This window comes from Mustela putorius, unplaced genomic scaffold (genome assembly GCF_011764305.1).
Source record: "Mustela putorius furo isolate JIRA1106 unplaced genomic scaffold, ASM1176430v1.1 tig00003836_pilon_pilon_pilon, whole genome shotgun sequence".
Taxonomy (NCBI): Eukaryota; Metazoa; Chordata; class Mammalia; order Carnivora; family Mustelidae; genus Mustela; species Mustela putorius.
The window spans coordinates 35,464,803-35,491,672 of record NW_025421989.1 but is presented as its reverse complement, the minus strand read 5'-3'; the positions used below and the strand labels follow the sequence as shown (position 1 = coordinate 35,491,672).

Genomic DNA, 26,870 nt, shown 5'->3' with positions numbered 1-26,870 from the left:
CCATGTCTTTTGCCTCTTTTGTTACCCAGGTTCAATCAAAGGGACTGGATGCCCATAGTAATTTTTTTTCTGATAGGTAGTTGGGGTCTTAACTTTGAAGGTGTTTTCAGTGTAATTTTAGTAATTTCGGTAATAAAATTTATACAAGTTTCAGAGAACTACCAACTCTCTCTAGTTAATTAGCATGGAGACATTTTGGACTGTAGTCTGGCTTAGCATTATTTTGATCTCGAAAGAAGAAATTGGTCCTGATTTGCCAGCTTCTTTTTTTCATTTGCTGAAATGCTGTTTCAGAATGTATAGAAGTACTTTCAGAATTAGAGAGGAAGAAAGCAAAAAATTCAACAGAACATATCAAGTTACTAATTACAGGGGCCAAACCTTATGTATGAAAGTTAAATCTGAGCTAGTGCAAGCTGAAACTAAAATACACATGATTTAAATTTAAATACCATTAATAACTATTGCAGTTAATACAGGAACTCATTCAGCCACAGGATACTAACCGTTTGTTAGTCATTCTGTGGACCATGATTAATTTGATAACTTCAAGAAGTATAATTTTGCTACTCTAAATTCAGAACCCAGTTTCTATGTAAAAAAGTTTCTTTCATGATTTTCCCCTCAAAGAACTATCTATTATGTTTTACTTAAATATTTATTAATCCAAGTTCTTGGTTCTTGATATAAAAATCAATATACAGAAAATTTTAAGAGAACTTATCAGGAAATTTAAAGGACAGAAAGGAAAAATGTTAATGCATCTTTCATTATTTCTTGGGAAATTTCCTCTTTCATTTGGTTTGATAGGAGTGGACAGTCTTATGTCTAAGGAAATGAATTGAAATTTACCTAGGGTGGATTTAGTATTGAGGTTATTAAGAAAAAAGCTGAGGCCAACGAGCATTGTACTGCACAACCCCAGGAGACCAGATCTCACCATTTTCTATATATTGTCTCCACTTCCAAGTGGCCAGTGATGTGTTCAAATACCTTGCCCAGAAATATGACTGACTGATGGAAGGGCACGTTTAGATCCATGTAAAATAATAGCTAATAGTTCCTGAGAGCTTTCTATTGCCAGGCACTGTCCTAAGTATTTCAATGTGTATTTAATCCTCACAACAACTCAGTGGGGTAGGTATTAATATCCTCCTTTTACAGATGAGTAAACTGAGCCCCAGAGAAATGAAGTAATTTGCTGAGATTAAAATTAAGTTTACTTAAGATCAAACAGTTGAAAAGGGGCAGTTGAAATTCAGAGCTAGGGCTCCTACATACTGGTGCCACTTTGCTCTTGACCACGAAGTCAGGGGAAAGTTTTAACACTCTTCCAAGCTCAAGATCTGATCCTCATGGCACTTATTTGGAAGTTAACTAAGAGTGCTTTATGTAAAAAGCACTAATTATAACCAAGAGTATTAAATAATCATCCAAGCTGGATGCTTCAGGACCATAGTGGAAGAAACCCTTATCCGACTCTGGGTGGTGCAGCTGCTCTCCACAGAATCTAGGGGATGTGCATCTTGTTTGCTTCTGCTAGATGGTCCAGTGGCTAATGTTTTTGAGCTTTGTGTCACCTTGACCCAGCAGACGCAGGGTAGATGCGTGATGCAGGTAGCCAGCAGTCACACTGAACTAATGCCCTTACTTGATACAGCCAATCTATTGGGCCTAGGAACTAAAACTATAGACTTGTATAATGCAAGGAACATATGTAATTCAAAAAGTGTGCCTTGAGCATCTTCTGTATTTCTACAATAAAAGAGCACAGACATTAGGAGAGGCGGTCGAATCGGGGACTGGCAGGGTCTCGGTTTGGGGGAACAGACAAGAGGGCGTAAGTTTCGAGTACAAGCTCTTTAGGCAAGCATCACACATCTGCTGTCACCTAACACGGGGATGGAGCAGGCCTACCCTTTAAGACATAAGGCTCCGCCCCGGGATCCTGGGCGCCGCGCGAGCTCTGGCTCCTTCGCCGTGCACGTGAGGGCGGGCTCTGGGCGGAGCCCCGGCGGCGGCACCGCCCAGGCTTCCGCGCCTGCGCACTGCCGCCCGCCCCGCCCCTCGCCCCCGGGCCCCAACGGGAAATGGTGCTGGCTGAACTGGCCGCGCGTCTCAACTGCGCGGAGTACAAGAACTGGGTGAAGGCGGGCCACTGCCTGCTGCTGCTGCGCGGCTGCCTACAGGGCTTCGTCTCCCGCGAGGTGCTTGCCTTCCACCGCGGCCTGCTCGCCGCAGCTCCCAGCCTGGGCCCCCGCGCCGCCTGCCGCAGCGGCTCTCGGTGTAGCCCGCGCGCCCGCCAGGTGAGCCCCTGGCCCCCCTGGCCCCCGTCCCGGTCCCCGAGCTTAGGGTCCCGAGCCCTTCCTGGGGCAGGGCAGACCGCAACGACCCGGCTACTTGCCCAAAACGCCGCCCCTCCCTCATGGGCCCCTTCTTACCGCCGCCCCCTGTAGTTTCAGCCTCAGTGTCAGGTTTGCGCAGAGTGGAAACGGGAGATTTTGAAACACCACACCAACAGGAATGGAGACGTCCACTGGGGAAACTGCCGGCCGGGCCGCTGGCCCGTCGACGCCTGGGAGGTGGCCAAGGTAAGCACCTGCTTGAGAGGGTAGGAGATGAGCCACCAGGTAGCCGGTCACCTGGAGCCCAGAGCCCCATAAACAAATGCAAAGATAGAGGAATGGGTGTTTGATCTAGGATTTAGTGTCCAAGCAGTTCAGAGCTGCTGTACAGGATCCGATCTAGCTTAGCGAAGTAGAAGCTTCCTTTTACCTTTCTGGTAACAAGACATTCAAGTTTGCCACCCCTGCTTGAGACGCTGAGGCAAGATGTAGAGCGAGCATCCTGAACACAGGTCCAGAGGGAGAGACAGTAAGGCGTTTTTGAGTGTAGGCTCCCTGAGTAGCTCATTTTGGCTGTATGGTGCCATCAGGATGGCAGAGGAAGCCAAGGGAAGTTAGGGCTGAAACAGAATGGACTTTAAGTGGCCAGGTAAGGAATAAAACCTTGGGGAGGTTGGGTGGAGTGGGCAGCCAGAGAGAAGACTTAGAGCTTGGCTCTGTGACTTGCCAGTTGGGCCAATTGGGGATTTTTTTTTTTTTTTTAATGTTTTCCAGAAGCCCAGTAAGGAGTGGGGTGGGGCAGGGCAAAGTCAGCCCCTAACACAAATTAACTTTTGTAGTCCCTCTATGTGCTGATTAGCCACAGGCACAGACTTAGTGCCTGGGAAGCAGGGATCAGAGTCCCTGCTCTGCTGCTGTTGCATGTCCTTACGCCAGGCTCTGTTCCCTAACCTCAAAGATGAGGAAGTTGGACTTGATCAGTGGCCACAGACTCATGGCTAACCTGAACCCGTAAACCCACCATATTTACACCCTCTTCCCAATTTTTTTTTGTTGTTGACACACCACAGAATTGCCAACTTTTACTTTTACTTAGAAAAGAGAAACTTAAAATTCTGCTCTTCACTGTGACTGTCCCTCACCTATTTGGTCTTTGTTGCTGCTTTCATACCCTTGGAGTCCTCTTGAAGCCCGTGTGACCTGCTCATGCCCCTTTTTGTTGCTGTCACTAACAGACCTTCTAGTCCAACCCCAGTGTTTATATTCTTCAATCACATCCTCCTTTTATTCTCCTTCCTCTGAACTTGCATGGCTCAACAGCAGTCCCGATGACACCATCATCTACTTGTGCTCAGGGGGAGAATCTCACAAGGGAGCAGAATGGTTTCACTTTTAGTTCTTGATCATGAGCTCCCGTGGTCTGGCCATGGCTCTGTATAGGGCTCCTGTTCCTGCCGACAGTTGTTGCTGCCTTTCCCTCACCAAGCTCCCATTCCTCCACTCTCACTGCCAGCTACTGACTTTGTGCAATTTTTCTTAAGAGTTGATGGATGCCCCCAGATTTGTGCTTCCTCATCTTTTTACCAGACCTGCGAACCTACTCCCTGTGCACCATCATCTTCCTTCTGGCACAAAGGAGGAAGGGCATCTCTCTTCTCACCACTTTGGCCCTTCACTTGTACCTCGGGCCATATCCCCTCCCACCTGCCTGTGGACTTTCAGACCTCAGATATCCATTCTGTCTACCTCCCAGCTTATTCCCACCACCCTACAGATAGCTTTAATGTTACCTCTGTTTATTTAATTTTTTTAAAAAACACAGGATTAAACACAGGGTTACTATATGACCTAGCAGTACCACTTCTAGGTTTGTACGCAATGAGATGAAAATGCACATCCAGGGACGCCTGGGTGGCTCAGTTGGTTAAGCAGCTGCCTTCGGCTCAGGTCATGATCCCAGCGTCCTGGGATCGAGTCCCGCATCGGGCTCCTTGCTCTGCAGGGAGCCTGCTTCTCCCTCTGACTCTGCCTGCCACTCTGTCTGCCTGTGCTCGCTCTCACTCGCTCTCTCTCTGACAAATAAATAAAAATCTTAAAAAAAAAAAAAATGCACATCCACACAAGAACCTGGGCATGAGTGTTCACAGCAGCACTATTCATAACATAACAGCCAGAGGTGGAAACCACACAAATGTCCATCAGTTGATGAATGGATGAGCAAACTGTGGCCTGTCCATACAATGAAATGTCATTTAGCCATAAAAAGTGATGAACTGGGGTGCCTGGGTGGCTCAGTCATTTGGGCATCTGACTCTTGATTTTGGCTCAGGTGGTGATCTCAGGGTGCTGGGATGGAGCCCTGCATCGGGCTCCAAGCTCACTGGAGAGTCTGCCTGGGATTCTTTCTCCCTCTCCCTGGAGGAGGGCACCTGGGTGGCTCAGTTGGTAAAGCCTCTGCCTTCGGCTCAGATCATGATCCTGGGGTCCTGGGATCGAACCCCGAATCAGGCTGTCTGCTTGGCCAGGAGCCTGCTTCCTCCTCTCTCTCTGCCTGCTTCTCTGCCTGCTTGTGGTCTCTGTCTGTCAAATAAATAAATACAATCTTTAAAAAAACAAAAACAAAAAAACTTATGTGCTTCAAAGGTGTGAATTATATGATATGTGCATTATATCAATAAAGCTGTTTAGGGGCACCTGGGTGGCTCAGTGGGTTAAAGCCTCTGATTTTGGCTCAGGTCATGATCCCAGGGTCCTGGGATCGAGCCCCGAATTGTGGGGGGGGGGTCCTCTGCTCAGCAGGGAGCCTGCTTCCCCCACCACGCGCCTGCTTCTCTGCCTACTTGTGATCTCTGTCAAATAAATAAATAAAATCTTTAAAAAAAAAAAGAAAAAGAAAGAAAGAAAAGTGTCTCTCTCAAGGAGGGAGTACTTTGATATAAAAAAATAAATAAATAAAGCTGTTTAAAAAAACACTTGAATATGGGACGCCTGGGTGGCTCAGTTGGTTGGGCAGCTGCCTTCGGCTCAGGTCATGGTCCCAGCGTCCTGGGATCAAGTCCCGCATCGGGCTCCTTGCTCAGTGGGGAGCCTGCTTCTCCCTCTGCCTCTGCCTGCCATTCTGTCTGCCTGTGCTCGCTCTCTCCCTCTCTCTCCCTCTGATAAAAAAAAAAAAAAAAAAAAAAAAAAATCTTTAAAAAAACACTTGAATAAATATTTGGAAAACAAAATTTAAAAAGAAAAGCTTCCCCGGGCGCCTGGGTGGCTCAGTGGGTTAAAGCCTCTGCTTTCGGCTCAGGTCATGATCCCAGGGTCCTGGGATGGAGCCCCTCATCGGGCTCTCTGCTCAGCGGGGGAGCCTGCTTCCTCCTCTCTCTCTGTCTGCCTCTCTGCCTACTTGTGATCTCTGTCTGTCAAATAAATAAATAAATCTTTTAAATAAATAAATTATAAAAAGAAAAGCTTCCCTTGAGCCATTCCCTCCAGCTCTCTCCCCACATTTCTGTATTTGCCTCCCGTAAGCATACCCAGTGGAGCTTCTTAGAAAGGGCTTTGTGCCTGCGCTCTATTCCTCAGCTGCCCGTGACTCTTTAAGCCATTCCAGCCTGGCCCCTGGCCCTACCAGCCCTCTGCATCTGCCTTGTCGGGCACGTTTGACCTTCAGTTCTCCAGCCTCATCTTTCTCTCCTCTCAGGCATTTGGCACAACTGGCCCTGCTTCTTGAAGCACTCATGACTTGGTGACGTCACTGTCCCCCACGAGTTTCCTCCTAGCTCCCTGGCTCCTCCTCAGCCTCCTTCCCATCCCCAACCCGCCTTTCTCAGGCCTCTTCTGTCCCCTTCTTCTGGCGATACTGCCCCGGCCCGTGGAGTTCACCGTTCAATACTGTACTCATGCTGATGGCCCCCCGATTTGTCTCCCCAGCCCTGCCCTCTCTTCTGAGCTCCAGGTGTCCCTGTCCAGCAGCATGCTCCACCCCTTGCCATACTCCCTCCCTCCTCCTCAAGCAGGATTCATCTCTAACCCCCAACCCCGTGGCCAGGCCCCAGCAGCCACAACCTGCTACCACCCTCCCTCTGTCCTGGTCATTCCCCCCTTGTTTATACCTGCAAGCTAGTTCCTTCTCTCTGCCTCCTGCCTCCTGCTGGCTGCAGCCCCCCACCTGGCCGCCTCTGCTGCTGCTCTGGGTACTTCTCCCCACAGCAGAATGTGTGGTCTTCAAGAGAGGGAATCAGATCACTTTCTTCCCTTGCCTAAAACCCCTGGATGGCTTCCTGACGTCCTTAGAATAAACTGCAAACTCCTTTCGAGGGCCAGTGAAGCCCAGCGTGATCCAGCCCCTGCTGGATTCTGCAACCTCGTCTCCTACTCACTGAAAAGGCAGGGGAGGGGAGGGGGAGGGAGTACCACGCATTTCCCACCACTGTGCATTTGACATACAGAACACATACAAAATGGCATGTGATACCATTTTAAGAAACTCCTTTCGGTGGCCCAGAGACAACAGAGCCCCTGTCAGCTTCTAATTTGGAAGAAAGGGAATAATGATGAGAATAAAAAACATGAATGTAGAAAATACAGGTCTATGTTGGTGAGAAAATGTCAGGCAGGACATACCGTGTCATGGAGAAGAAAAATTATGCCTGGCTTTGAGACACCTAAGATCCCCTCTAACTTGGGGACCATCCTCCCAGCAGGAGAGGAGGTAAAAAAAAAAATTTTTCCTTCAATTTTTTTGCCCTAGTTTAGCTCTGATACACGAGTTACCTTCTGTGTTAACATCATAGCATCCACAAGCGCCTGGGTGGCTCAGTAGATTGGGCTTCTAACTCTTGATTTCAGCTCAGGTCATTATCTTCCAGTCATGGGCTCAAACCCCGTGTCAGGCTCTGTGCTCAGCGCAGAGTCTGCTTGGGATTCTCTCTCCCTCTGCCTCTCCCCCTGCTGGTATGCTCCCTCTAAATAAATAAAGAGATAAATAAAATATTTTAAAAATAAATCATAGCACGCATCATAAACTTTCAGAGGTTCAGCATGTCAGTGGCTGTTAAGATGTGGAAAGAGTGATGTTACTGGCTACTGTACCTTCGGATATGGGTCATAGAGGGCATACAAAGTTTGTTTTTTTTAAGATGTTACTTATTTGAGAGAGCGTTCAAGAGAGCAAGAGGGGGCAAAGGGAGAGGGAGAAGCAGGCTTCATGCTGAGCAGAGAGCCCAACGCGGGGCTTGATCCCAGAACCCTGGGATCATGACCTGAGCCGAAGGCAGATGCTTAACTGACTGAGCCACCCAGGCGTCCCTACAGAGTTCTTTTTTTTTTTTTTTTTTTAAGGATTTTATTTATTTGACAGAGAGAGATCACAAGTAGATGGAGAGGCAGGCAGAGAGAGAGAGAGAGGGAAGCAGGCTCCCTGCTGAGCAGAGAGCCCGATGCAGGACTCGATCCCAGGACCCTGAGATCATGACCTGAGCCGAAGGCAGCGGCTTAACCCACTGAGCCACCCAGGTGCCGCCCTACAGAGTTCTTAATTATGGGAGGTTCCAGTGGAGGATTCCAGCACGGTGAGGAACGTAGCCCTGACTCTCCTTGGCATGTGTGGGCCCCCAACCGCAAGCCCATGTTGGAATCCCATTATAAGCAGTACTGTAGGGAGCAATGCTGTTGCTTGCCTGCTGCGATGGATTTCTTTTCAAGGGAGCAGGTCTCCTTATTTAGAGTTCTTACTGCAAGCAGTCTGTCATCTTTTCTAGTCCCTTGGCAGGAATGTACTGGTGAGCTTCTGAGCTTGGCGAAGTGGTTGCACTCAGGTGTAAAGTTGGGACTTTTCAGGAAAGAAACATACCCAAGACTTGCAGTGACACCACTCTGGGGTCCATGCCCTAAAATCCCACAAAAGGCAAGATCATGCCAGAACAAGGCCCTTCTGGTATATCGAGCATCTCAAACCCTAGGATTCCATCTGTAACTTCTGGGGAGGTCATGCTCGCCTTGCATCATCAACACGGTAATTGCCAACATTACAGCCTGTTGGTTTAGCACGTGCCAGGCACCGCGCAAGTGCTTCCCCTGCATTAACTCATTTAATTCTCGCAATGCCCTTCGAGGCAGCTTCAGACACTTATCCTCTACTTACTGATGAGGAATCTGAGGGTAAGTAACTTGCCCAGGGTCACTCAGTTGGCAAGTGGCAGACCTGAGATTTGAATCCAGCTGTGTCGCACTGCCAAGCCCAGGCTCTTAACTTTATGCTACCGTATGAACTTGCTCAAGTCATCTTTATTTTTTTTTTAAAGATTTTATTTATTTATTTGAGAGAGAGTACGAGCAGGGGAAAGGGCAGTGGGAGAAGGAGAAGCAGATTCCCCACTGAGCAGGGAGCCTGATCTGAGGGACTCGATCCCAGGACTCTGGGATCCTGACCTGAGTCGAAGGCAGACACTTAACCAACTGAGTCACCCAGGCGCCTAAAGTGCCCACTTGGGAGTAACTTATTTTTAAATTTCAAATGTTCTCCACAACTCAGCCACTGAAACTTCAGTGCCTCCTACCCATGTAGCCTGCTTATATACCGTTAGGAAAGGACAGGAAACCAGTTCTGTCCAGTGTTTAAAGTATTTCCGTATAGCAGAGGGACAGGCAGAGCAGCCCTTTGGCTACCGCCCTTGGCCAAGGCTTAGCTCTGACACTGGTTCCCGAACTTGCGTTTTGGACTCATGAGGCTCAACCTCGAAACCTCAGTAAGAGAATTTCGGTCATCATTTGGGAAGCGGGCAAATAACACCTGTCCCCGCTAGCTCTTAGGGTTGGAGGAGACTCAGGTGTCCCTTGTGCCTCCCCTACTGTAGGCTTTCATGCCCCGAGGACTGGCAGACAAAACCGGCCCCGAGGAATGTGATGCGGTTGCTCTTTTAAGTCTCATCAACTCCTGCGATCACTTCACCGTTGATCGAAAGAAAGTCACCGAGGTAAGAGCCGGCAGATTTAAAACCACACAGTGAGAGTCGGTCGGGTGGGTACTGTGAAGACCAGCTGAGAGACGCACCCTGTGGTGCCAAAGCAGCCATGCACACATAGCACACAGGCTCTCCCCGAAACAGCGGTGTGCAAGGAATGTTAGGCTTTGGTTCAAGGTTGGCGTCGCAAAGTGGGCTAGCGGGGCTCACAGCGCATGCACCTTCTCTATGTCCGAGAAGCCCCATGCAAATGCAGGTAGGAGACGGACCCCTTAGTTCTCCCTCACTGAGGTTTCCCAGGACCTTGATCTTATACTGTTTGCTGCCAAAATAGATAAACCACAGATTTCTCTTCCGTGGTCTGCCATAAACAGAAGCAAAGTATTCCATATTTTAAAAAAAAAAAAAATAGAAGAGCAGTGCACCACCCTGTCCATGATATGCCAACATTTGAATCCTGCCCTTCTGAATTTCTTTGGCTATAGTTGCAAGACCAAGGCACACGGGACTGAAGGAAGCATAAACACTAATGGACAATGTCAGAAGAGATAACGATGGATTTAGGCTTTCTCTGGGGGATTTAGACTTTCTCTGTTACACCAGAGAACAGCTCTTGCACGTTTATTTCTTTGAGGGTCATCAAAAAGCATATATAGCATACCTGGATGATATATAATATGCAGAGAAAATGCATGTATATTTTGCTGGCATGCCAGCAGTGGAAAGGACTGAGAATCTTGCATGCTTTCAGCAGAGGCAAAAAATTCACAGTACCAGGTTGACCCCTTTGTATCTTTTAACTAAGAATGTGGAAGACTTTGTGTGAATTATATATTAATAAATGAAACATGGGGTGCCTGGGTGGCTCAGTTGGTTAAGCTTCTGACTCTTGCTTTCAGCTCAGCTCTTGATCTTGGGGTTGTGAGTTCAAGCTCCATGATACATATTTAACCCCTTGACCCAGCTTCCTGGAGTTCCAACAATATTTACAAGATTTTCGCATTGTCTGCTTCAGCTTTGGGTGTACCCAGAAGCCAGAAACCAATATTCTTGCTTTTTGGCAGGTGGTTTTAAGTTAAGAGATTTGGGGATTGTGTAAGAGATAACCAGCCAGTCACAAGATTTCAAGGCTAATTGTAGTTGTAGGCTTCTTTGTATTTCTGATTCCAATGACTCCTAGGTAGCAGGTGGTTGAACATCCCCTCAAGCCCTGGTAGCACCTACACGCCTCACTTGTGGATTTTGTAATTAACAAAGCCTTCCTATCATTTTTATTTTCTTTTCTTTTTTTTTATTCCACTTGACATATGTTATGTGACATAGCTTTTTTTTTTAAGATTTTATTTATTTATTTGACAGACAGAGATCACAAGTAGGCAGAGAAAGAGGGGGAAGTAGGCTCCCTGCTGAGCAGAGAGCCCGATTCGGGGCTCCATCCCAGGACCCTGAGATCATGAGGCAGGGTCTCAAGGCAGAGGCTTTAACTCAGTGATCCACCCAGGCGCCCCCCCCCTTTTTAAAGAATTTATTTATTGGGCACATGGATGGCTCAGTGGGTTGGACCTCTTCCTTCTGCTCAGGTCATGATCTCAGAGTCCTGGGCTCGAGACCCGCATCGGGCTCTCTGCTCAGCGGGGAGCCTGCTTTCCCCTCTCCCTCTGCCAGCCTCTCTGCCTACTTGTGATTCCTCTCTCTGTCAAATAAATAAATAAAATCTTTTTAAAAATGATTTTAAAAAATAAAGACTTTATTTATTTATTTATTTATTTGAGAGAGAGAACAAGAGTTGAGCACAGCAGGGGGAGGGGCAGAGGGAGAAGGAGAAGCAGGCTCCCTGCTAAGCAGGGAGCCCAATGTGGCACTTCATCCCTGGACCCTGGGATCATGACCTGAGCTGAAGCCAAACATTTAACTGGGCTTACCCAGGCAGCCCTGTAATTTTACTTCGGAACTACAAAATCTCCATTTACTCTGTTATTTGACTTTGAAACCTTCTGTCCTTTTTTTTTTTTTTTTTTTTTGGCCTTTCGGTAGGTGATTAAGTGTCGTAACGAAATCATGCATTCTTCAGAGATGAAAGTGTCTTCTCTTTGGCTTCGAGATTTTCAGATGAAGATCCAAAATTTCCTGAATGAATTCAAGAATATTCCAGAGATTGTGGCAACATACACCAGAATAGAACAGGTAAAAATCAGATTTAATAGTTTTTGTCCTAAAGAATTAAGGGGGAAAAGGCAACTGCAGTCTCTCATTTAGAATTTAGAGTTTCTTAGATTTAAATGACATTATAGAATGTGAGCAGGGGGAGAGATGCTGATACGAAATCCAGAATTGTGCTGGGCTTGAGAAGCTTATCTCTGGTCACAGGGTATTGCTAAAGTGGATCCAGTCAAAGATGTTTAGTTACAAGTTCTTTGAGCAACCCGGTGGAGCATCTTTTCCATTCCATCATTCACACATCTGTTTGGTAATCCAACAGCTGCTGACATCTGACTGGGCTGTTCACATTCCTGACGAAGATCAGCGCGATGGGTGTGAATACGAAACAGGAGTTTATCTGAGTGAGAGTCAAGTCAACGAAATAGAGATGGAATTACTAAAGGAAAAACTTCAAGAAATCTATCTTCAAGCACAAGAACAAGACGTCTTGCCTGAAGAGGTAAAAAAAAAAAAAAAAAAAAAAAAGTATCATCCGCTCGGTGTGAGTAAACAATACAAAGAAAGGCACCGGGGAGGAAAAGTCTCTCCTTTTGGCAGACTTCCAGCTATGTTTCTGATTTAGAAGTCAGATCGCTTCCGGAAATGAGTATGCTTTTGGCACAGACCAATATTACTTCGCCACAAATATTTTCACTCGGTCAGCCAACAGTCGAGTGCCCAGTGTGTGCACAGAGTGGACCAATGTGGTAAGGGATACAGCAGGGTTCTGAACAAAAGGCTCCAGGCGTTCTCAGCAGGTCAGGGGATGGTTACAAGAAAAAGACTTTGCCAAGAAGGTGCTGTTGAGCTGGAACTAGCAGAATCACACAAGAGTGTGGCAGACTGGCAAGAGCAGAAGGGTGCTGCTGGCCGAAGGAGCTGGCAGCACTGGCAGATGTCTACAAGAACAGTGGGGCATGAGTGGTGACAAGGCAGGTGTAGGAGGGACGGTCCAAAGCGAGGGCAGTCAGGTGAGCTTGGAGCCATATTTTGAAAGGCTTGCTCTGCTGTTCAAGGGGCTTGGGCCTTGTTCCCAAAAAGCAGTGGGGAGCCAACAGGTGTCTTTAAGCAAGAACGAGTAAATCGGATAGATCTGCTGTGGCTTGTAGAAAGTTAACTCGCGGTAGTTGCAGGCAGGAGGCTAGCAGGGGGCTGTCACAGCCCTTTGAGAATGGAAAAAAACTAGAGGGGCAGCAAAGGGGCCAGATTCTGGAGGCATTACTTGGGCAGAGCTGATGGCTCTTAGTGGCTGCTTAGATTACTTGGAATGTGGCATGGGGCTGGAAGAAGATGGGGAAGGAGAAGTTAAAGGATCGGCAAGGTTTCCAGCTTAGGACATGGCAAGTTGATGATGGTCTTAAGTCCTGCTAGGGAATACAGGACAAATGAATCCCCTTTGTTACACACAAGGTACAAAAAAAGTGACCAATAGTAGAATTGTACTAGGAAAGTTCAGACATATTCCAATACTTGCTAGATTGGAGTTCTAAATCACCAGGAGATCTTAGACAAATCATTTTACTTCTCCATTCTACCTGTCAAGGAAAGGGGTTTTGCTGCTTACCTCTTTAAAGACAGAGTGTGTATTTAATACAAAGTGTGTGTTTCATTTATTAAGCCTTGCTCCTCACTGCCCCATAGGCCTCTATTAACCATTTTGACCTTGACCTAGATGCTTCATTCATTCAACTTGGTGAGTTCCTTTAGTAGAGGGATTGAAAACCACTGGTTTTTGGATGCTCCCACCCGAGCACACCATAGGCATGTACAGAAATGAAAAAGATGGTTACGTCTTCTGTTCTCTAAATCCGTGTGTTTTATCTGACTTTATTTTAAAACATGGTTAGAACCAGCCCCAGTTTTGTTTCTGCGGCTTCTGTTAGAAGCCTCGGGGAACAGGAGACAACCTGGTGGGGGAGGGGGGACCATCAGGCTTAAGGCCCCAGAGGCGTCAATAACTCCGTCTTCTCTCTTGAGGGAGCCGTAGTTCTTTTTTTCTGTTTGTGTACCGAACAACAAAATGCGTCCATAGTGGCGCACTCAAGCCAGGAGTCTGTTTAAGTTCAGAGCTGGCAGGGAACCTGGCAGGGCCCAGATCCCCCTGTTTACCACGGGAGGCAGCAACCGCAAGGACAGGCGCTGACAGATGCCAGGCCAGACGGCTGGCAAGTGAGGGCAGGCCTGGGTCTCGCTGCCTGGTTCTATGCCTTTCTGCATTGCAGCCCTGCAGCTCCCCTATCTCCGAGGAGCTAGCTACTGTAAATTCTGACCCTCATTATCTTTGTTTCACGAACAGGAAATTGAGGTGAGTGGGTTTGTCCTCTGGGTCCCCAGAGTCTCTAGATAGCACTGATAAATTCTCATTTCTCATGCTTTCTGTTCAGTAGACTATGGCATCCCTCTTGTTATTTCAATTGATCAAAATGTAAGTTAGGATTGAGTGGCCTATTATCTCGAAGAAGTTGAAAGTTGGCTTTCCACAGCCTGTGGAACCGCTCTCTTCTGGAAGGTTCGGTACCATATATTGGCATCCGTGTACTTTAGGGTTAGTCTCCACAGTCAGAGGATTTGATAAACCAAATTCCATTGAATTGCAAGTGCCATGAACTGTAAGACAGCATGAATCCAGTTACTTCTAAGAAAGAAACAAACAATCGAAAAAAACCACTGCCAGTTTATTGTAAGACACTATCAGCGGTAAGGTGCCTTCTCATTTGAAATGCTAAAAGATGAAAAACCAGGCATCCAGGAATTTAGAAACACCATGGTTATAGTAGGACCACGGGCTTTTTTGGTGACTGTTTCACAAGACCTGTTTCTAGTGTTCGTGAAACCAGCATGGCTAACTTTGGAAAGCCAACTTGAGAAAAAAGGTTCATGGTGGTAATTCACTGTGACGGTTTCCAGGCAGGGCATCACGGAGCCTGGGGGTGCCAGGGACTGCCGAGCAGACAGAGCTCATTACCGTCCCGTTCTGTTGAGTTGACGAACCTCCATGATGTCTAGCATTCTAAAAAGGGGTTCCCCTTAAAATCCACTCTCTGTGCCTGCGAGATTCATTCCACTCCAAAGCCAAGTGGGAGCAGCAGCTGCTTAGGCCCCTTGGGACACCTATGCTGTGTGCCCACCATGGGCCCATCCGCAGCAGCCTCTGGCCACCACCCAAGACCCCTCCATCGTGCTCTGCCAGCCCTCAGGGCTCTATTAGGGTCCAGCAAGTTTAGCCATTCAGCAAAAGCATGGCAAGCACAGTAGGCAGCTGAGAAACATGTAAGGAATTTGTGCATTCTTTAAAATCATTAGTGATTTCTTAAAATCGGGGTGGGGGGGGACCATCTCCACAGAGATCCCTGGGGAGCCTTGAGCAGTGGGGAGGAGGGATGGAAATGACCCTTCATTTATGACATTTCAAAAATAGTTACAGACCATGTGCCTCCCATGTGCCAGGCCCTGTTCTGGAAGCTTGGTGTGTGTCAGTGAACAAAACAAAGACCCCGGTAGGGGGAGGCAGTAAACAGTCAACGTTGTATGTATGCGCTGCTTCTAAGCATTAGAAGTACTATGTGGAGCACAGTCTGGGCGATCAGGACTTAGCCCAATCGGCTGGGGCCCCTGGGGCTGAGGGGCAGGTTGTGTTCTGGTTGGGGGGATGCTTGCGGAGGATTAGGCAGGTGCACACCTGGAGGAAGGGCCTTCAGGCAGGGGTAAAGAAGGGAAGGTGGAAGAAGCAAGTGTGGGTGGCTTGTTAGCCATTGGAAGGGCAGAGTCTTTCCCTCTTGAGCCCAGGGCGGCCAGGAGTGGGGAGAGCTGGGAGGAGGCTGTCGCCCATACTGGCTTCAAAGCCCACGTGGGGTGGTGAGAAGGGGCACAGAGACACGTGCAAGACAAGCCCAAGAGTTTGGAGGAATGGAGGTGCTAAGCATCTTTTGCCTGGAGCAGTGCATAGCATGCAGTAGACTGGATCTGGATAAATATTTGTGGAATGACCATAGAAAGGAAAGGATATACCTGAAGCGACGCTAAGCGCTTGAAGTAGATTATTTCTAGACCTTTTAAGAATCCTAGGCAGCGTTGGTATCATTGTCCTCCATTTGCATACGTGCAAGGAAGCTCAGAGAGATCAGGTGTCTGGCCCAGAGTCACAAAGCTGGTTAAGTGGTAAAGCTGGGCTTCACAATCCAAGTCTGTCTGACTATATTCCTTAATTTTTCCAGACTTTCTGTTTTTCTACCTCTATTTCCTCTTCTCCCTTTACCTATAAACGTGCATAAGCCTTCCCCATTCTTAATTTAAAAAGTTTGTTTTGACTGTGTCAAACTGACTTTTTACCTTGTTCCAATGTGTTCATTTTGAATTTTGTACCTGTATATTTATTACTATTAAAACATGTATATTTTATAAATATTTAATAGTAATAAGTATACATATATGTAATAGTAATAAATGTGCAGGTACAAATTCCAAACGAAAGGGCTTCATTTTATTTTATTTTTTAAAAGATTTTATTTATTTGAGAGTAAAAGAGCATGCATGAGTGGGAGGAGGGGCAGAGGGAGAGAAAGGGAGAGAACCTCAAGCGGACCCCACTCTGAGCACAGAGCCTGTCGCGGGGCTCTATCCCACAACCCTGAGATCATGACCAGAGCCAAAATCAAGAGTTGACTGCCCAACTGAATAAGCCACCCACACGCCCCTTATTTTGTTTTTATATGAACATATATATATATATATATATATATATATGCAAATGTGTGTATATACACATATAGAGATGGGGTAGCTATATAGGCCTTTCCTACAAATGTAGGAGGTTTTAAAGCAAAAAAGAATTTACAAAATTTTTTCCATTTTTATTGAGATGTAATTGACATGCAGCATTACATAAGTTTAGGGTATACGACATGATGACCCGACCTACATGTTACCACAAATGGTGGAATTTCCTTCTTTTTATGGCCGAGAAATATCCCATTGTATATATATACCACATCTTTGTTACCCATTCATCTCTCAGTGGTTACTTAGGTTGTTTTCATGTCTTAGCTGTTGTAAATAATGCTGCTTATGAATTCAGGGGTGCACATCATCTCTTCGACATGGTGTTTCCGTTTCCTTCAGATATCTTCCCAGAAGTGGAACTGCTGGATCATGGGGTAGCTCTATTTTTAATTTTTTGAGGCGCCTCCGTACTGTTTGCCACACTGGCTGCACTAATTTACATTCCACCAATAGTTCACAAGGGTTCCCTTTTCTCTACCTCCTCTCCAATGTTGGTTATCTCTTATCTTTTCAGTGACGGCCATTCTAACAGGCATGTGGTGAGATCACATTGTGGTTGTTTTTCTTTATTCTTTTTTAAGATTTCATTTATTTATTAGACACAGAGAGAGAGGGAACACAAGCAGGAGAAATGAGAGAAGGAGGAGTAGTCTCCCCACTGAACAAGGAGCCTGATGCAGGGCTCAATCCCAGGACCCTGGGAATCATGACCTGAGCCGAAGGCAGACACTTAACGACTGAGCCTCGCAGGTGTCCCCTCATCATGGTTTTGATTTATGTTTCCCTGATGAGGAGCAATGTCAAGCACCTTTTCATGTACCTGTTGGCCAATAATACATCTTCTTTGGAAAAATGTCTATTTAGGTCCTTTGTCTATTTTTAATTGGATTATTTGGAGTTTTTTGGCTATTGGGTTGTACGAGTTCCTCATCTATTTTGGATATTAGCCTTTAAAAAGCAAAAAAAATTGAGGAGACAAACAAACAACCCCTTGTGTGGCCCCAGAACCAACTATTGGCGGACACGTGAAAAGGAGCCAGTCTCGGACCTAGTAAGTTTTCCATCTGAATTACAAGCCTGCTATTAAATGATCTAAGCCGTACATCATATGATTTCCTCTTGCAGATCTTAAACCGACTGCAAGTGGTAAAAGAATTTCTGAGAAACAATAAGGATCTTAGAAGTGGTCTTATAGGAGATCTGCAGAAGCTAGACAGCCTCCATCTACAGCACCAAACTCCAGATTCCAAGGAACCTGGGGCCCAGACACCTGAAGGGAAGGCCTGAGGTGATTTCCTGCATGTGACGGTAAGTAAGGACAAAATAACCTCATCACCCTGATGCCTGTTCTCTTATGTAAGGCGGTGATGAACACACAGTTTGGTCTAACCTGAAGTTTCCCCGTGTCCTTATTATTTGAAAGAAAGGACACTGAGCTCTGTGCTCTAATTGGTGGTTCTCACATCTGTGAAGTAATTCAACATAATGTCCCTGTCAGCTTTGTTTAGTCCAATATACCTGGAGTCACTGGTCTAGTCTTAAGTAGATCAACTTTCTGACTTCATCAAAAAGCCTGTCAGCTCTAAAACAATGCCAGTGATACCTAGCTTTTAACAACTTGTTCATTTCCATAAGAAAAATTTGTTAAAATCACTGTCTCCAATGTTTCATGGTTTTCCTTTCAAATAAAGGAAATTAAATATTTTCTATTGTTTTAGATTGCCCTCTGATAGAAATCAGGCCTGTTATGTGAATGTCAGCATGGCTTCAATCTCAGCTTTTCTTTTCTGTGCAAAAGGAAACACTTATCAGAGTACCCTGGCCCAGACAGAAAAGGAATTTTTGTTGGTTTGTCCTAGACTTCTTTGACTCTTTGGGAATATTTTTTTTAATATTCATAAGCTTGGTGTTGTGTTATCTGTAACTGCCCAGAAAATGTTAGATGCTGCTGTGCCAAAACTTGCTGTCATCCAGGGTTTTTCTTGTTTTATTTGTTTGTTTTGATTTTGGGGTTTTAGGGTTTGGGGCATTGGGTTTTTGGGGGAGGGTGGTTTTTTGTTTTTGTTTTTGTTTTCCATTCAGAAGATAAGATTCTTTTCTGGTCCTAAACTTTAAACTGCCTCACGCAGTAAAGTCTGTGGTTGGCCAGGCCTGCACGAAGGGTCACACTGAGTGCTCTACCCAATGACACCCAAGCCCTGTCCCCACACCCATTCCTGAAAGTCTCTTTTAGGAGGATGCCCAAGCGGCAGCAGGGGACAGCGGGGGGTGGGGGGGCTGTGATATAAATGTTGAGGTATAAATCCTTCCTTTTTGGAAGAAGGCAAGAAAACAAATCTCTGGAAAGGCCATTTCCTAGCCTTTTCTGGTTAGTACAGAATTATTGGTCCCCGTTTCTGATAGGCCAGGCCGGTAGGGTGAGGAGGTGGGCCCAGGCTGGTCGCGGGGGACTGGAGAACACAGTGACTTGACTGACCAAAGCAGGCAGAGGGCCCAAGCCAGCATCACAGATGGGGACGTCGGGGAAAGCTCTGCAGTTGCTGGCTTGTGTATGACACTCCTGGGAAAAGTCACCTCCCATGGCCATCATGGCCCTTTCTGGTCAGTTCTATATATTCTCAGTGCCGAGCACAGGGCCTAGCCCTCGTATGCTTCACAAATACTTGTTGACTGAAGGATCCACCAACAATTTATTCTTACACATGAATGTGTGTCATACTATTAACTAAGCCTTGTCCTTTGTTATGAGATTTAAGGATGAAATATCACCATTCTTAACAGAAATTCAGAGACATCATTTTCTTTCCACAGATTGACAAACTCATCTGTAACTTCATCTGTTGCTTTACCCCAAGAGTTCTCCACTTCTGACTTTGTCCTGTTTGTTTCCTCAACTGCAAAACCACTGTCCAGTCATATGCAGTGGTCCATGGGATCAGCCTCCCTCCCCTCCATCTGCTCCTTTTCAAAGCCAGCAGTACTTAACCGGGCCAGGTCATTTCTGGACCTTCAGGGACAGAATTGCCACCTGCCGCACTCCTTGGAGGAAGTGTTTCCGCTCCAAGCCCAAAGGAAGCCATCGTTCGCTTGCTCGGCTGCCCATCAAGGATGTGCTCTGTAGACAGTGAGCAGAGGGTGGGGGTATATATGGCATATTTTTACATTAAAATGCATGTATAAAATGCTGTAAACCCTGCATGAAGGCAGATGTTCCTAACTGACGGGTCTTGAATTGTACATTTTCTTTGTCCGTTCATTTCACACAATTTCTTTAAAAAAACTTCCATAGTAAAGTAAGAATCTTCATTGTTCTCACAACCATGCCCAGACTAAGAAAATTGCTGAAACATTTCCCAGCTTCTAGATGTAAGGTACATCTGGAAGGTAGGATCCAATTAAATCTTGATTCACTAACCAAGTTAAGACCTGCTTTCAAACTTTAGTAACTTAGGGTTATGAACACTTTCGTCTCATATCCCTTGTGTCCAGTTAGCTTTTCCTTCTCTCTCAAACATTTATCAAGTGTCCGCCACAGCTGGGCACTGAAGAGGATGCCAGATGTGAGGATGTATAAGGTATGGACAATGTTATATGTGCCATCGTCTTGGATTTATTGTCTGCTCTGATAAATGAAAGATACTGTGCAGAAAACGTTATACTGGCAACATTTAACTACATTGAAATCGAAGAAAGGGAAGACGTGTCCAGAGAGGGCTTTAAAGTAAATGGAGCGTGCACAGGGCCTCTCCTCTACGAATCTGGGCACGTGGCCCATGATGCACACACGGGGGGTGCTCACAGTGGCACCGGGAGCCTGGCATCAAGAGATGACTGGTGAAATCCCAGCGCATCCAAGCCACAGAGCACTCTGTGGTTGTAAAGAAGAATGTCGTCATGCTGCAGTGGAGGGATACAGAAGGATCTCTAACACACACGGAACAGAAGCAGAACGTTCAGCATTGCATGGTATACTGTAACTCTTGTCTTTTTCAGTAAGAGGTCGGGAAAGTTGTATGCCTGTCCCAGGCTCCTTTGCTGTGTTACTGCTGGGAGAGGAATTGAGGTCGAGGGGGGTGGTTAGAAGAAATGTGGCTATTCTGTTTGTGGCATCGTCCCATATAAAATTTGTTCAACAAACATGTGCTCCTGGTATTTTGAAAGTTCTTAATTACAGTCTGTTCATTTCAAGATAATCAAGAGACGTGAACAATATAAATTCAAACTATAAGACTTATGTGTCAAATTCCCTGGAATAGGTTGTAGCCTCCCATTTTTGCGGGGGTCAGCTCCACCTCTAGGGCCCTGGGGAGGCGGTAGCATCCGGAGAAGCCCAGGAGGTGGTCTCCCTTTCACACAGGGCTGTTTTGTCTCCAAGGGCCTGGTTTCCATCCAACAATATGATTTACTCTCTCCTCCTCTCCCTGTGACACAGTAGGTGGAAAGAATTAGAGGAGAAAGAGTTTTGACATTATGGTTGCAAAGGTAAGGCAATTCTTCGGATTTTAGCCTGTGCTTTTCCAGGGAACTCAGAGGACCCAAGGAGAAGGACGTTACTTATTAGGCTCAGTATAAAACACGAATTCTAGGTAATAACAGAAGTGTGTCAGTAACAAAAACTTATGGAAAAATAGCTCTGCCAATTCAAAATGTTATTGGCTTCATAAAGTAGCAGAAGAGATCTGTAGACAGGTTAAATTGTGAAGGCCAGAAAGGACTGTATTTGATAGTTTGGGGAGATTATAAGTGATTGTTACCCTAATGATTTGAAAGCCTCATTTTTATTAAAGTATTAATCACTTATATGGCTTTAAACATGAATATCCTAGGCAACAAAGGGTTAGGCCTCTTGGGTGGGCATACTACAAATTAGATCCTGTAAGTGGAACATTGCCTTAGAGTTGGCGGCATTGGAATCTTTTGGATTTTTTTCTCTAATCATTTTGCCCTCTAAATTATAAATGTAGAATAATGGGAAATTATCAGTAGGGATTATTACCTACTTTTCCCTTACCAGGTTAATTAGAAACCTACCTGCCTTTGATTGAAATATACTCAAATTACAAAATACATGTTGTAAGACAGATCTAAAAATATATGAATTTCTACTCACGTAGTGAAGGGAAAAATTCAAGTTTTAATAAAAATTTTGACAAAAGGTTATGACTCATTTTGAAACTTTAAGAACTAGTTTTTATTACTACATTATATAGTCTGAACTATATAAATATGAAAATACTATCTTCCAGAGACTTCTTTCCCGCTCGCTTCTCAAACCCATGCTGCATGATATATGCATGTTAGTAATGACCACACAACTGTAAACTGAGCATTTTGTGACATCTTTTGGGGGAAGGTGAGTGATGACCTGACATGCTTTATTACTTTATACTGAGTTTCAGAAAGGCATGACAAATTTAATTTCAGAACCATATGTGGTAGCCAGCCTCCAAGATGCTCCCCCCCCACAAAAGATCCCTGCCTCCCAGTATTCCCACCCTTGTATTTTCCTCCCACAACGTACTGGGGTTGGTTCACGTGGCCAATAGGAAACAGCTGAGTGATGGTATGTCACTTCCCAGATGACGACATAGAAGACTATGTGTGAGATGAGGGATTTGATCTCAAGACCCTGAGATCACAGCTTGAGCCCAAACTGAGTCAGATGCTTAACCTACTGCGCCACCAGGGGCCCTCCTTTGCATTTGAATTTTTTTTTTTTAAGACTATTTATTTATTTGACAGAGCGCACAAGTAGGCAGGGCAGCAAACAGAGGGAGAGGGAGAAGCAGGCTCTCCACTGAGCAGGGAGCCCGATGTAGGGCTCAATCCCAGGACCCTGGGATCATGACCTGAGTGGGCCGAAGGCAGCCACTTAACCGACTGAGCCACCCAGGCGCCTCTGCATTCGAAATCTTTAACAAAAGTAGGGTTTAAGCACTCTTCACCCCGTAGAACCCTCTGGAACTCCCTGCATCTCCAGAGGCAGATTTGGCATCAAATCCTAAAAGGCAGCTTCTGCTGCAGAGACAGTGGCCTTACACTCACAGCCCCACCCTTTTCTTTCCCCACGTCATGTTAACCTGGTTTAAGACAAGTCCTTAGCAGGGGCACCTGGGTGGCTCAGTGGGTTAAAGCCTCTGCTTTTGGCTCAGGTCATGATCCCAGGGTCCTGGGATTGAGCCCCACATCGGGCTCTCAGCTCAGCGGGGAGCCTGCTTCCTCCTCTCTCTGCCTGCTTCTCTGCCTACTTGTGATCTCTCTGTCCAATGAATAAATAAAATATTAAAAAAAAAAAAAGACAAGTCCTTAGCACCCATAAGATTCCTAAGGGGACACTGTGAGCTAATGCTGTTGACCCTCGTCCCCAATCCTAGCTAGCCACAGGGCAATAGTCTTATCAGTTTTACCGACTGCCATTTCCCCCCATTTTTAGGCAAGAAGAGGAAACGATTGTGATTTTGTCATTTTTATTTTCTATTTACCTAGAATCCAGGGTTGACAGCAACTAAACTCAGGTTTGTTTATCCTGTTTCCACCATAGATTCTTTAATTGCTATCCAATCACCAAGAGATTCTAGGTTCTCTTAATAGGTACTTTTTAAAGGCCTAAATTGGATTTCACTGAATTCATTTAAACCCACTTCGAACTATTTCCCTCAGTAGCAATATCCCCCGACTTGTTTTTGCTGCAAAGAGATTAATGCCTGTACCAAGTTTTTTTTGTTTTTTTGTTTTTTAGATTTTATTTATTTATTTGACAGAGAGAGACCCAGCAAGAGAGGGAACACAAGCGGGAGAGGTGGGAGAGGGAGAAACAGACTTCTCCACGAGCAGGGAGCCCAATGTGGGGCTCAATCCCTGGACCCTGGGATCTTGACCTCAGCTGATGGCAGACGCTTAAGGACTTAAGCCACGCAGGTGCCTGTACCAAGTTTTAAAAATCATGTATGCTACCAAGCATTATTTGACCTGGACACCCCGAAACAAGAAACAAAACACCATCTCAGGAACGCTATCATTCATTCTTCCTCCCCTGTAAAAACTAACCCTCAAATGCAGGTCCAGCGAAGAGGAAGACCAGCCAATCTACCCCCACCTAAGAACATTGTATTTCCAGATCACAAAATAAACAACACTCAACACCTTCAGTTCTGCTCTATTTTCTCTTCTTTATTAACCAAACTGCAGGTTTCAGTCAGACTCGCAATTTTATTAGAGTAAAAACCAAACTTCACTGGTCTCTTTAGGGAGAACAGTTCAATGTTTGCAAGCTGCAAAGTTTCAATCGGGCCCTCTCCACCACGCTTCTGGGGCAATGGGTTGGGGCTGGCGGCTGCCTAACAGGAGTCATCATTGTCAAGGTCGCTAACAGGTACAGGACAGCTGGTGGGATCGGGGGTGATGGCAGCTGTGGTACCAACAGCCGCCGACGCGCCTCCGCCACAGTAGTAATTCAGGTAGCGGCTCAGCTGCACACTCCGCGCCAAGACATTGGTGCTGTGGCACACGAACAGCAGCAGGTTTCGAGGCTGTACACGGTAGGCGAAATGCATGAAGGCCATCAAGTAGAAGATGAGCGCTACTTTCATACGGCCACTGATGATTTCAGGTGATGCGTTCATGTCCTTTAAGGCAGCCAGCGGAAGGCCATAGTTGGCCACGGGACCCCAGAAGTGAGTGCTGGCCAGATAGTTCCGGAACTCCTTGGTCTTCATATAGTCCCTCGCACTCCGCCACAGTGCTGCCACCATCGCCATGATCTCCAAGGCATGAGAGCACCAAAGAAATAACAGCCAACCCACGATGACGTAGGATGCAGAGCCTACTCCGCACAGCCTGGACCCGTGACCTCGCGCCTTTGCGTGGTTGCCATAAAGTGCTCCACACAGCATGTGCGGCTGTCGTGTGTGCTTGTGGTGCGGGAGGTATAGCCACGCCCCCGCACCTTCCCGTGACTGCCGTAAAGTGCATTGGACAGACACGTGCTGCTGTCAGATAACGCCTTTAGGGGCAAGAGGCGTGGCCTCACCGTCATGCCTGAGCAGCACGGCCATAAAGTGTGCAGCGCGTGAACCCTGTCCTGTGTTTGTGTATTTCTGTTTCTCTGGCAGCCTCATCCTCCGCTCGCCCTTTTGCGGAGACCACCGTAAAACTCCCAGGGCTCCGTGCGCCACCCAGAGAGGTGAGTGTCCAGCTGTGTGCTTCTCCTCCGTATCCAAAGGGAAGCTCTGATTGTTCTGTCCGGTCTGTGGGCAGTGTGGACTAAATGTGATACAATATCGTTCAACCAGGTGCACAAATTTAATCCTTACACAATTTGCCTGAGTGTTGCATCTAGAGTGACGTTTCACCCCTAAACATTTCCGCATCTGGCTCTTAGCAAGGACATTTCCCTACTTAATCACAGTACAATAATCCACTCAGATACTTTTATGTACAGTACTATTTAATATGCAGTGCATACTTAAAATTTAGAGTTTTGTGGCTGTTTCTTTTCTTTTTTGTTGGGAGAGGGGAGATCCAGTCAAAATTCACATTTAATTACCTCTTTTAGATTAATCTTCCTTAGTGTAGAGGAGTTCCCAGCATTTTTTCTTTTTATGACATTGACATTTTTGCGAAAAGTACAAGTCAGTGGTTTTTCAGAATATCCTTAATTTGGATTTATATGTTTTCTCATAAACAAATATTTGGGGGCAAGAATACTACACATGTGATGGTGTGTCCTTAGTGCATCACAGTGGAAGGCACCTGATGTTACTTTGTTCTATCATTGGTGATATTAAGTTTGATTTTTTTGTTGTTGTTGTTTGTTTGATTTTGTTAAGGCTTTGTCTGCCAGGTTTCTCCCCTCTGTAATCAACAAATAATCCAAACTCTCTTTGAGAGTTTATGGAAGTTCTACTCCAACAGTCTTTCACCTAATAGTTAATATCGATTGATTAAAATTCTTAATGACAAAACTGATGATTATTTTCCATGTGTTTTCTATTTTTTCTAATTGAAAATTTGAAAAGTAATTAAGTATACATTGAGGTAACTAATACTTTAGTGATTTATGAACAAGACCATGGTATCTTTAAAAATTAGTACATTCATTATCTTTATTTACATCCCAAATATTTCTCAGCTGTAGCTTAGAATATATGGTATAACCATTGCTCAAAAGGAAAACAGCATAATTTTTAGATAACCTTTTTAAAATGCTGGGCTTCCAAATAGAGATGACTGGTATACGAGTGTAAATTAGTTCAGTGTAAGTTTGAATCAATAAATCAGCAACCGTGAATTGAAAGACATTTTAGACCTAAAATGTCAGATGCTCGATCCCCCAGTGTCCTAAAAGAAAGGTGGGTTACCACTCCTATCTGCAAAAAAACCTTTCAGTACTTGTAGATCTTCTCATTTGGGTTGTTACTTCACTTTGATTACCTATTGCTATGTAATAGATCACCCTAGAACTTAGTGGCTGACAACAGTTCTTTATTTTACTCACACATTTGCACATTGGGTGGGACTCACTAATTGTTGTTATCACCACTTGGAGCAGCTCAGTTTAGGGCTGGAAGATCCACTTTCAAAATGGCTTACTAATATGGCCAACAAGTTAACACTGCTTGTTGGCCAGGTGCTCAGCTGGGACTGTTGGCGGGGAGGCCTCTGCTCCTTTCCACAAGCTGCTTATACTTCCTCGCAGTATGAAGGCTGAGCTCCAAAAATAAGTGTAACAGGAGAATAAAATAGAAGCTATGTGGTAGGCAGAATTTTACCCCCAGTGACCCTTGCCCTGGCATACCTCCCCTTGATTTGAGTGGAACCTATGAATATGATTAGATTTCACTCCCATGATTATATGACATAAGGGATTTTGCAGGTATAAGTAAGTCCCAAATCAGTTGACCTTAAGATAGGGAGAGTCTGCACGTGGGCCTGATCTAATCGCTTGAGCCATTTCAATCTGGGTCCATTCTGGAAGCCAGGGACTGAGGATGTCAGAGATTTGAAGTGTGAGAGGGATTAGATGTGAGGGAGATTATCTACAGCTGGCTTTGAGGGTGGAGGTGGCCATGTTAGCAAGGAATTTGGGTAGCCTTTAGGAGCTGAGTGCAGCCCCCACTGACAGCCAGCAAGGACAGGCAGACCTCAAGTTCTACAACCACAAAGAACTGAATTCTGCCAACAACGTTGGGAGCTTGTAAGCAGATTTCCCCCTACACCCTCTGAAAACTCAGTTCAGACAACACCTTTAATTCATCCTTGTGAGACTATGAACAGAGAACCCAGCCATGCTGTGCCTATAATTCTGACCTATGGACTAAGCTAATAAGTGGGTATAAGCCATTAAGTTTGTGGGTAATCTGTTGTACTGCAATAGCAAACCAGTATCAGAGAGATTGGCTTTTGTGATCTAGCCTCAGAAGTCACATAACATTGCTTTCTCCAGTCACAAGCCCACCCCGGTTCAGTGAGAGAAGACATAGACCCCCCTCTCCAAGGCAGGAGTATCAGAGTCACACTTTAAGAAGATCACGTGGGATGGGAAATATTGTGGCCACCTTTGGAGAATGTAGTTTACCATATTACTTAACTTGAA

The 26,870-nt window shown here is 45.7% G+C and overlaps 2 protein-coding genes across 3 annotated transcripts; one reads left to right on the top strand and one right to left on the bottom strand.

The window, feature by feature from the left end:
* The first annotated feature begins 2,040 nt into the window (after positions 1-2,040).
* CUNHXorf38 (chromosome unknown CXorf38 homolog) lies at positions 2,041-20,413 on the top strand. 2 transcript variants are annotated; one of them, XM_004754910.3, is made up of 7 exons: positions 2,043-2,306; positions 2,457-2,591; positions 9,191-9,310; positions 11,333-11,482; positions 11,778-11,957; positions 17,402-17,584; positions 19,088-20,413. In XM_004754910.3, the coding sequence occupies exons 1-6, from the start codon at positions 2,091-2,093 to the stop codon at positions 17,561-17,563; spliced, it is 963 nt and encodes a 320-aa protein (XP_004754967.1). In that variant the 5' UTR covers positions 2,043-2,090; the 3' UTR covers positions 17,564-17,584; positions 19,088-20,413. The 2 variants fall into 2 exon arrangements, with proteins under 2 accessions (XP_004754968.1, XP_004754967.1); XM_004754911.3 differs by lacking the exon at positions 2,457-2,591 and having other exon boundaries at positions 2,041-2,306.
* Positions 20,414-23,431: 3,018 nt separating this feature from the next.
* On the bottom strand, positions 23,432-24,184 carry MPC1L (mitochondrial pyruvate carrier 1 like). Its single transcript, XM_013057490.2, has one exon. It carries the CDS (start codon positions 24,166-24,168, stop codon positions 23,614-23,616), a length of 555 nt encoding a protein of 184 aa, XP_012912944.1. The 5' UTR covers positions 24,169-24,184; the 3' UTR covers positions 23,432-23,613.
* Positions 24,185-26,870: the final 2,686 nt, after the last annotated feature.